General features: G+C 36.2%; 1 protein-coding gene across 2 annotated transcripts in view; it reads left to right on the top strand.

Moving 5' to 3' along the window:
- Nucleotides 1-1,599: 1,599 nt before the first annotated feature.
- Ranbp3l (RAN binding protein 3 like) overlaps nt 1,600-11,874 on the top strand; it is a 54,397-nt gene continuing 44,122 nt past the window's right edge. For both annotated transcript variants that reach the window (XM_047554688.1, XM_047554687.1), the window contains exon 1: nt 1,600-2,153. In XM_047554688.1, coding sequence (XP_047410644.1) covers nt 2,069-2,153 — 85 coding nt within the window. In that variant the 5' untranslated portion in view covers nt 1,600-2,068. The remainder of the gene's footprint in view (nt 2,154-11,874) is intronic.

Below are 11,874 nucleotides of genomic sequence, written 5' to 3'. Positions count from 1 at the left end.
ACCAAGTAAAATGTGTGGATGAATCTTTGAGTCCCAATTTGAAGGGGAAAAAGAAAAAAAGACTCATGAGGGTAAATCTATTAGACACTAAGAGAAATGGAGAACACTGTCCAGATATGTAATTATATTAAAGAATCATGTTCAACTGTTAAAAGTGTGACAGTATTATTGTGATTATGTTTTTTAAATTTCTCCTATCTTAAAATTTCATACTGAAATATTTATGAACTCAGCGATGTCTGGGTACTTCTAGTCCTTTGGTACATAAGGGGGAGAGTAGCTGTAATAAAACACATAGATTTGAGACAGGATTGTGAGTTGGCAATTATTGAATCCAGGTAATGGAAGCACAGGGCTTATTATGCTATTCTATTCATATGTTTTAAAACTTGGGTTTCACTAGCAAACATTGTTTTCATCCTTGTCTCTCAAGAACTGGCTTACAGTTTCGTGGGCTATTTTCCTATATAGCAATATGCTTATTACTGATATCCCCAACTTGATAGAACACTGATTGCTTTACATTAGTCAGGAAGAAAACGCTCAGGCTTTCACCATGATTTTTGTACAGGACGAGATGAATACCAGACATTTAAAGCAGAAACCCTGGTTCTTTAATAACAGGATTATTTCAAAGTAGCAAAACACTTCCATAACCTGTTACGCTGTGATGGAGTTAAAAGTGCAGTGAATAGGTTCTTAAAACAAAGCATTTTGATAAATCATAGGCATCATACAAAAACAATCACACATTTCATAAAGTCTTCAGAGATCAAAGTATCCATGGGGAATTGTTAATTGCCTCAGAGTAAAAGGAGGGCTCCTACCCAGATCTGGCTAGGACATAACCTTCTCATGAGAGTGTCAAGTTTAGCACCAGTTTCCAAATATGCACAGGAAGCTGCCGGGTTCAGACTTTGGAGCTAAACCACTTTGTCATTATTACTGCCTACTACCTCCTTTCTGGCTTCCCAAAGAACTGTGACTCTTAAAGGGCAGGATCTACCAGCATTCATTACAACTTCAGTCCAATTAAAGGTGTTTGGGGTTTATGTTTTGCAATAGTAATGAAATACAAGCACAAGAAAACACTACAAATAGTCTTGTCTTATGACCTAGAAATAGCAATAGAGAGTCTAAGGGGGAAGCAGAGATAAGTTTCTGGAAAAATCGTGTTTTGTGTGTTTATTTTTCTTCCAGAACTCCAAATAGTTGCCTTGGCAGGGAGTCTGCCTTGTAAGTGCTCTCCTGAAGACTAGGAGGTGTTTACAGAAATCGAAAGTTCCAGCAGTATATTTCCATGAGCTCATTACCAGTTCCAGTTGTACCTTTTAGATTTCACACGTAGAAAAGAATATCCATGCAAGATAAACTGTGTTTTCAGCTTGTATTTTAATTACAAACAAAGGAGCGGATGTCAGATATTTAATTACTGTAACAGCAGGGCATCGTTAGAATCCCTGCCTAGGTCACTATTATTCAAAGCAGGCCATTTCTGGCCTGCCTCTCTATGCTAATCAGCCTAGTCCATTCGCTCCTCCTCCCTTCCAGCCTCCTTTAAGAACTGTGCAAGTTCAGCTGTCACTGAGGACAATTGAGACTAGGCATAGGAATCACTTGATTTAACCCTGCTCCACATTTTTCCCCTCTGTGTATATATTACTCCAGCAGTCATCTCTAAATGCTGAAGAAATTGGATTTCACATCAGCAGATGAGAATTCAAAATTATCCAAACTATCATCTGTTAGAAATAGTGACTTTGCACGATTTTCCACTATAAGAAAGGAAAGTTTCAATTTGCTTTAAGTGAAAGAACTAAGTCTCGTTTTTAGACAAATGAATTGGCATCATAATATGTAGGAGAAGTAACTTTGGTAAATATTTATTTCAGGAATCATGACTCGGAAAAACTTGGAAGTTTATTAGCGAAGTAAATGTTTTACAAGCAAGCCAGGATCTGCGTGTACCTATGTGGTTCTGGGTGCCTTCTGAGGACTAGTGTAGGTGACTGGCCGGGGGAAGGAAATGCCCTAGTGATTCTCCAGCCACAGCCGGACTGCTAGCACCATGTCTACCACGCAAAGGAAGGTTGGCAGCCACCTGTTCACTGACATGCACACCTGTCACCTGCAGGAGGATCGGCGACAGCAAGGTGAGTCCGTCTGGCTAATGAGTCCTGTGCTCCTTGACTTTCTGTCCATTTTCATTTCCAGAAGAATGGTGGGCTGAGGCAGTATCTGGGGAAGCTCTGATTGTAAAATGCTGTACAATTTTGCATTTTTCAGCTCTGAGAGAAGGTATAATATTAAGGCATAAGGGCTGGTTAACTTGGATTCTCTACTGATTTTTCAAGTATTATCATGAACTGGGAGACTATGGAGAACGCAAGTTCCTTGGAAACTTATGTGCTTAAACTTCTATTCACTGTCAGTTTTTAAGTCTGCTAGATTTTGTAAATTTAAAACACCCATCCAGGCAAGGCTGAACTGGCTCCAGGATAGTTTTAGCTGAGGGTAGGTTTAAAGTTAGCCTGTAACTCTCCCCCTATGTCATCACAGTGAACACAGTGGACAAAATGGGACAGTTTTGAACTTTAAGTCTAATTTTGTCTGGATCTCTGACTGACTCATATGTAAAAAATACCTATGAATACATAAATATTGTCGATTCTTTCCTTTGTATGGTCTAGGAACCACTGGAAATGAGCAGGGGAAAGTGTCACGTTTCACTTGATGGGCACTTATTCAGAACTAAACTACTCCCCCTCTCAGCCATTTTCACCAACAGTCTTTTGAAAATTTCAACTCCATTACCCACCCAGCTGCACCAGTTAGAGGCAGATGATTGACATGAATAGCGAGACTATTCTCCCAATCCACTCTATCAGAGACAGCAAGGACACTCGTGGGAAGGGCTGGGTGCTCCCAGGGCTGACATCATCACCTCCCAGAGTTAAGGATGTACCAGACATTTCTAACTTCTCCTCAGTAGCTGTGATGGATCTGTTCACATGTGGATCTGCGCCGTTCTCTGGGCTTCGTTTATTTTCCTCTTGACACAGTTTTAGATTTCAGTGGGATGGAGAATGGTGACTAATGGCTGAAACCTCCCCTTTCCAAGGTGGTGTCTGTGTGCTAACATCTGTGTGAAAAGTGTCCAGCCACCTCTCTGCAGAGTGCTGGAGCTGTAAACATGACTTTATGCCTACGAGGCTTAGCACAGTGTGGGTAGGAAATACATCATGTTAAATGAAGATGATGTAAAGTGTTTAGCTCACGCTATACCAATTAAGCCTAAATTAAAAAGTACTTTGAACAAATCGCCTTAGAATGTGAAGTCCTGGAGTGCACAAGAGTTTAGGCAGAGCTCTGTAAAATGTTTTTTCTCTTCTACTAGTAGATAATTCTAGTTTATCACAGGTTTTTTTGTTTGTTTATTTTCTGTTCATTTTGTTCAAAATGTTTAAAACTACCCCACTCCTGGCAATTGCTGATGATAGAATCTTTATTTTAGAAGATTTGGTGAAGGGAACATAGAATAGCTGATTAAAAAAAAACTCCTGTCATCCTACCACCCAAAGATAGTTATTCTTAACATTTTAATGTACACGCTTTTTCTTTTATGCATGTATAGACTATGCTTTTACTTGATTTCAAAAATAAAAATAGACATTCTGTACGCGGTGCTTTGTAGACTGCTTTTTCTTTTACCAACGTATGATGACCAAATTCCCACATCATTGTGTGTTCTTCTTCAACCTTATTTTTAATGGTGGCATATTATTCCTTCATATGGATGAAACAAAATTCTCTCAGGCAATTCCCTACTGTTAGATATTGTATTTATTTCTATTTTTTCACTATTATAATTAACATAGTGATGAACCTGAATCAGTGAATAGATCTTTGTATTGCTATAGGCTTATTTTCTTGGGTTAAAGTCTTAAAGGTAGAATCGTATCTTCAAGGTATTGAGCATTCTTTAAAGTTTTCTTTTTTTTAATTTTAATTTTAATTAATTAACTTATTTTTTTGTCAGATAGCTTTCGAATAAGCAGTGAAGGGATATGCTTTCAGTAATACCGGGCATTAATTTACAAATTCTTTCCCAATTTTGTAAGTGGAAACTAATATCTGTACTGTTGTTTTAATTTAAGGCAGTCTATCTTAAGGGGCTCTCCTTTATTGCCATATTCAGAGAAGCCTGGAAATATCGTTATGATGACATACTTCCAAAAATACCAACAAGACTAGAAGTCTGGTCTTCTTTCTCAGACAGACTTTTTGCTTAGAGTGTTTTGAAAGCAACCGTGTTCCTCCACGGCTGAGTCTCAAAATATCTGCCCACATAAACCACAATTCATGAAGTTGTGAAGCGTGCTAATGGAAGCCAGATTGACCATTGACTGCTATAAAAATGTCATCTGGAGATCTGAATTGTCAAGTGATGCCGGGTAGTGTTTGCTCTGCTCTTAAAAAGCATTCCAATGACTGGAATTTCAAGTTTACTTTTATTCTGGTCCTGGAGTTTAAAAGTACTCATTCAGTGCAGTGACCCTGATTTTTCCTCCAAGTTATATTTACACCTTGCTATTATGTAGAGTTCAGCAAAGGTCCGTGGAAGCAAAGCCATCCGTTTTAGAGAGAGTTCTTGCTGTAGGTTTGCTCAAGGAAGCACCTGGGGTCGTGGCTTTGGCTTCTCCTCATTAAATCTTCCTGCCCCCTTATTTAGCACGCAGACTATGATCAACTGACGCTGAACTCTTCTGAAGAGCCTTCTATGTACATGGTTTCTAACCCTCCATGCATATGTTAAAATGTTCTATGTTAATTCTGAGGTATTTGACAATTTCCCTCTAGTTACTCACAAAAATGTACATCTTTGAGTTATCACATAAATAAAATTCATTTATTCTCCAGCAATTATCTGATAACAACTACATGCAAAGCACTGTGCCAAGTGCTGGGTGTATAAATGGAACTAAGTCGACTAAGCCATGATTTCCTGTCCTCACTAAGTTGACACTTCATGGCCACAGATGCTGTATCTGCCCAGAACAGAAATCCAGGAAGTGCCTTCCCTATTGGTTGCTGTCTTGTAGTTTCTTCTGTAATATTCAGAACCCATTCATCTATGGTGTTGATCCTATGGTCACCTTTGAAATATTAATACCTATGTCTACAAACCTCAGTAAAACTCATTACACAGCTCACATACTAGGTAGGCAACCACCCTCACGTTTTACAATGCTTTAATTCATACACATCATCTCATTTAATTCTTGCAACAACCAGATGAGACGGTGTGTCAGGGTTCTCTAGAGAAACGGAGCTATTGGTGAATAGGAGGAATTTATTTTATGGGATTGATTCACACAGTTATGGAGGTGGCAAGTCCAAACTGCAGTATGGGCTGACAGGCTGGAGATCTAGGCAAAGAGCCAACATTAAGTTGGACAATATTACAGTCGAAGTGTATCTTTGTTGCTCTGGGAGTTCGGTCTTTTGTCCTGGTCAGGCCTTCAACTGATGTATAAGGCCCATTCACAAGGGCAATCTGCTTGACTCAAAGTCCTCCAATTTCAATGTAAATCTTATCCCAAAACACCTTCACAGAAACATCCAAAATGTTGACCAACTCTTTGGGTACAGTGGCCCAGCTGAGATGACACAAAATTAACCATTCCAGGTAGGTATCATTCTCCTCCTTTTTAAGGATGTGGAAACTAGGAATCTTCAAGGTCAAGTGACTTTTCCAAGATTTGGTAGTTACTAAGATTTGGTTGCAATGTTCATTCTGCTATATACGGCTATTTCATAAAATTTCCTTGATTTTTATCAGAGAAACATTGCAGGTACTCAAGCTGCCTTGGAATTCCTCCTGATTTACTTTGTTCTGATACCAATTCTCTGAATGTCCTACAATTCAGCTCAATTCTGACACTCTCCAGAATTAGGGAAGACCCTGGCAAGTGAAGGACTTGGTTTCAAAAAACTGCCCTCTTTCAGACACCAACCCCAAACTTCAGGTGTCCCAAGCCATCTGCACTTCTGCCAGGTGACCACAAAAATGCTTCCTCCAATTCCCTCAGATTTGATAATTCTCTAAACTGACTCACAGAATTCAGGAATGTTCTGTTCTAATGATTAGCATTTATTATAAAGGATACAGATGAGCAGCCAGATGAAGAGATGCATAGCACAAGATCTGGAAGGATCACAAGCACAGAAGGTTCTGCCTCCCTGAAGTCAGGGTTCACCACGCTTCCAGTGCATTGATATATTCATCTACCACAGAGCTCCACTGAGCACAGACAGGGTCTAAAGTTTTGATATGGGGTTTCATTGTGTAGGCATGATTGATTAAATCATTGGCCATGTGATTGAACTCGATCACCAGTCGTTTCTCCCCATCCAGGAGGTTGTGAGGCTGAGGCTGAAAGTTCCAACCTCGAATGATATGTTTGGTCTTCTTGCTGTGGCAAGCCTTTCCCTTATAACTATCTAAAGGTCCCTATGGGTCAGCTCATTAGCATAACAAAGCCATACCTATCACTCAGGAAATTCAGAGTTTCTGAAGAACTGTGCAAGGAGTGGGGGCAAGGACCAGAGGTATTATTCATTATATCACACTTTGGCTGTGATTTTCTGAATGTGCTTTGATCTGAGCAAACTTTGTTTAAGGCAGTTTCCTGAAAGTCACAAACTTGGAAGACAAGAAATAAAGATTAATGTCATCAACCATTCATTTATTCAACGTGTTTCTAATGAATACCTATCATATACTTGACACTGGGAATGCAAACCTGATTCCTTTCCAGGTTTTTTCTCTTTTATTACTATATAAATATTTTTATTAGTGTATAATAATTATATATACTAGTGGAATTCATGGTTACGTATTTGTACATACACACGATATAACAATATAATTTGGCCACTTTCATTCCCCAGTAGTGCCCCTTTCCCTCTCCTCCCCCCAGCCCTTGGTACCTTTCCTCTTCTCTATTGGTCTCCCTTCTATTTTTATGAGATCTCCCCACATCCCCCAACACACATACCTTTCTCTCTCTCTCTAGCTTCCACATATCAGAGATAACATACAACCCTTGACTTTCTAAATTTGGCTTATTTCACTTAACATGATGCTCTCAAGTTCCATTTATTTTCCTGCAAATGATATAATTTCATTCTTTATGGCTGAATACAATTCTGTTGTGTATATGCCACATTTTCTTTATCCATTCATTCATTCATTCATTAATAGTCACCCAGGCTGGTTCCATAGTTTGGCTATTGTGGATTGTGCTGCTGTAAACATGGGGATGCATGTATTGATGTAGTATGCTGACTTTTATTCTTTAGGATCAATACTGAGAAGTGGTATAGCTGGGCCATATGGTGGTTCCATTCCTAGTCTTTTGAGGCATCTCCATACTGATTTTCTATAGTGGTTGTATTAATTTACGATGCCACCAACAGAGTAAAGGTGATCTTTTTTCTCCATATCTTCTCCGGCATTTATTATTGTTTGTATTCTTGAGCATTGCCATTCTGACTGAAGTGAGGTCAAATCTCAGGGTAGTTTTGATTTGCTTTTCCCTAATTGCTTAAAGACGCTGAACATTTCTTCATATATTTAATGGTCATTTGTTTTTCTTCTTTTAAGAAGTATCTGTTTAGTTCATTTGCCCACTTATTGATTAGGTTATTTCTTTTTTATGTAATTGTTTGAATTCTTTACATATTCTGGATATTAATCTTCTGTCAGAAGAGTATATAGCCAAAGTCTTCTATTCTATAGGCTTTCTCTTCACCCTTTTTTTTTTCTGTGCAAATTTTTAATTTGATGCTATTCCATTTATTCATTCTTGGTATTATTTCCTGAACTTTTAGAAATTCTATTGAGGCAATAATTTCATAGGCCTATATGTTGGAGTGTTGATCCGACATTTTCTTATAGCACTTGCAAAGTTTATGGTCTAATACCTGAATCTTTCATCCATTTTGAATTGACTTTTATGCAGGGTGAAAGATAAGGATCTAGTTTCATTTTTCTACAAATGGATTTGTTTAAAATTTGTTTATACCCTTTGTTTAAAAGACTCCCTTTTTTCCAGAGTACTTTTACACCTTTATCAAAGATCAGATGACCGTATCTGTATGGGTGTGTCTCTGTGTCTTCTGTTCTGCTCCATTGTCTGTTTTTTGGCCAGCATCACACAGTTTTTCTTATTATAGCTCTGTAGTATAATTTGAAGTTGGATATTGTGAAGCCTCCAGCATTTTTTTTTTTTTTTTGCTTAGAATTAATTACTTTGGCTATTCTAGGTCTTTTATTCTTCCAAATAAATTTTAGTAGTTTTTAAAATTTTTAGTTCTGTGAAGAATATTGTTGGTATTTTAAAGGGAAGTGCATTGAATCTGTAGGTCACTTTTGGCAGTCAGACCCTTTTAACAATATTAATTCTGCCTATCCATAAATATGGGAAGTCTTTCCATCTACTAGTGTCTACTTTCAATTTATTTCTTCTGTGTGTCATAATTTTCATTGTAGAAGTATTTACCTCCTCAGTTAGATTTATTTTAGGTACTATTTTTGAGACTATGGTAATGAAATTGTTTTCCTGATTTATTTTTCACTGAATTCATTATTGTGGATAGGAAAGCTATTGATTTTTGCATGTTGATTTTGTATCCTGCAAGGTAGTTTTCTAGCATGTGTTTGCTGAGGTATTCAGTAATAAGAAATGAGGTACTAATTCTTTTATAACTCTTTGGGTGGGACAAAATTACACTTGATTCCATAAAGCTCTAACTTTGCTGTATTTTTTAAATCATTCTTCATGTTTTAGTCTGTGCTTTTGAGGGATTTGGAGGACAATGAACCTCCCTTAGAACTATGTAAATATGAATTTTAAGTCTAAGTAGTGCCTATGTACTATGTCATTAAATTTGCTTGGAATCTAAACCACAAAACACAAACTATATCTAGATTGTTGTGAATGAACCATTTCTTTAAGTGTTTTCTGTGGATATTCATGAAAGCACTTAATTTCAAACACAGAAAATGTAAGCATTGAGGAACTAAAAATAGGAATTTAATAGGTATTGTAAAAGTAATGCATTTTATATGAAAAATATAAAATAAAAATATATTTTTATATGAAGAATAACAAGAAAAATCTGTTATATTTTTCAAAATACATTTGTATTAGATTTCACTCTTATGAATCTAAACTAGTGTTATTGAGTATACAACCTGACATCTTTGGGATGACACACAGTTAAAATGGACTGGGATTATATTTCTATTTTTCTATCACTAAAAGGGAGCCTCAAAAAGGGTCCAATGAGTTTTGGTCTATCTACAAAGTTATTACTGGCATTTATAGAGTAATTGGTAGAAGCAAATATAGAATAATTTGAAAAAGGAGAAATCATATATCTCTAAACTATTAGACTTGATCATGTTCAAGTTCCTACACAGTAAAGAAATCCTTTCCATAATAAACTTCCCTAACAGATGATATATATGTGAGGACTTAGTGTTATAGACTTTCAGTTTTTCAAGATGAAGAGTTCTGCAGATTGGTTGTACAACAATTTGAATATAATTAATGCTACTGAACTGTACACTTGAAAATGGTTAAGATGGTAAATTTTATATACACGTATTTTTACCACACTTAAAAAAATGTTAAGGTTTCCTAAGGCCATCCTAATTACAGTTTTGAAGCTGAATTTAACAAAAGCAAACCAATATGTTGAGAACTCTTACAACTCAAGAAAAACAATTTGACTTAAAAATGGCAAACGATCTCATAGACACTTGTAGAAGAAGATATACAAATGACCAATAAGTCCAATAAAAGATGTTCAACATCATTTTAATGATTTCTAGTCTTCATAGAAATGCAAAATACAACTACCATTCAGTATCATTTCATATCCATCAGAATGGCTAAAATGTAACATACTGATAATATGATGTTTGGAGCAAAATGTGGAGTAGCCAGGACTCAACATTACACTGAGTGAAAAGAAGTCAAAACCAAAAGAGTGCATTATGTATTCTTCGTATTATCAGTATGTTAAATTTTAGCCATTCTGGTGGATGTCAATGATAGAAATCAGAATACTGATTGCCCAGGGTGAGGGGAAGAACTAGAACAGGACACTAAGGAACTCACTGGGATAATGGAAATGTTCTGTATCTTTTGTTGTTGTTGTTTTGTTGAAGATATTCTTTAGTTTATTATAGAGTTTCCTTCTTATGAGAAATCATGGGAGAAAACACTCAGGATTCACCACCAGGAATAATTGAGTTTCTTTCAATTAATTGAAAATCTTAAAAATGCTTTAGATGCTATTAGACATGTAACTGATCTTATTTCTCTCTTTGAGTTGATGGCTAGCAAGTTCAAATTAAATTTAGGATTTACCACAAATAAGTATATAATAACCTCACAATTATGTTTTATATAGTGAATTTTACCCAACTTAATCTATTTTTCTTCCTTTTATATCCCTTGCTAGTCCCATTCTTTTAATCTTATCAATGCATTATTAGAAGTAGCATTAAATGACTAATTCTGGAGTAAAGCAAGCTATATATGAATCTTTAAATTAATTAGGATAATCTCAAATTAATTTGAGTTTTCCCTAAAACAAAAGTAATTTAAAAGATGAAATATACGGTGAAAAAAACCAAAAACAGCAACCCAAACAATCAAACCAATATACCATACATAAAATCATTGATCTTAGGAGTTTGGAGTTGGGTTTAAGAAATCTTACTTGTACCAAGATGGGATTCTAATTTCAGGGTCCCTGACTCATAATATGCCATAGTTATAACATTTCTAATAATGGAGAGATGGGAGTGGGGCATCTTTCCCCAGTATTAGTCATCTTGGGTTAGTTCTTCTCATTCTGTCTTTTAATATTCTACACCAATCAATATTAAATCTTGACTCTGAACAATGTCTGTCCCACCTATTTAATAGTCTTCAAACATCTTAAGCAAATGGTCATGTTAATCCCTTGGTTTTCTTTTTTTATTACTTATTAAGCATAGAGAAGTTTTCAAGACCTTATTGCTTCAAGGATTTCCCTCAAACTTCAGCATTACATGAGGATTCACCTTAGCTTCATAAATATTGTTATTACTTCAATATTATTTGATTATTCCCATTGCTTGAGAACAAATAAATTAGTATTGAAAATGTTCTATATTTTGACAGAGGTTTTGATTACATGAACACATACCTTGTGAAAATCACCTGTGCACTTCATTGCATGTAATTTATACCTCATTTTTTAAAACATGAGATTGCCTGGGAGATCTCTTATTCCAAAGCTTTTTGGAGGCCTCTATTGGCAACTGCATTGAATTAGTGAAGAATATCTCAATGAATTTTAGTAACTTGCCCAAGAACATAACAGCATCCTACTGGCAGAGTATCCACAGCATAACTCAGGAAATATCAAGCCTTCAAGATGAAATGTTAGTCATTACTTCAGATATGCTTAATAATTAGTGGTAATGTACTGTTTCATTTGTCCCTGAAGCTTAGAATTTCTCTATTAATAGCATAGCAACCTAAAATTGCCAAACTGGTAAGATTGACACACAATAAATTAAAACATGATTGAAAAAACAATGGTCTGAAAGCTGGGGCTGAGGTATAGCTCAGTGATAGAGTATGTGTTTAACATGTATGAGGACCTGGGTTTGATCCCTAGCACCCTCCATAATACACACACACACACACACACACACACACACACATTTATATATATCCAGGGTTAGACCTCAGTATGTCTTTATTTCAGGCATCTGCCTTTTTATTACTTGACATTCTTTATTAT

This window comes from Sciurus carolinensis, chromosome 6, assembly GCF_902686445.1.
Source record: "Sciurus carolinensis chromosome 6, mSciCar1.2, whole genome shotgun sequence".
Taxonomy (NCBI): domain Eukaryota; kingdom Metazoa; phylum Chordata; class Mammalia; order Rodentia; family Sciuridae; genus Sciurus; species Sciurus carolinensis.
This window is presented reverse-complemented; position numbering and strand designations above follow the sequence as displayed.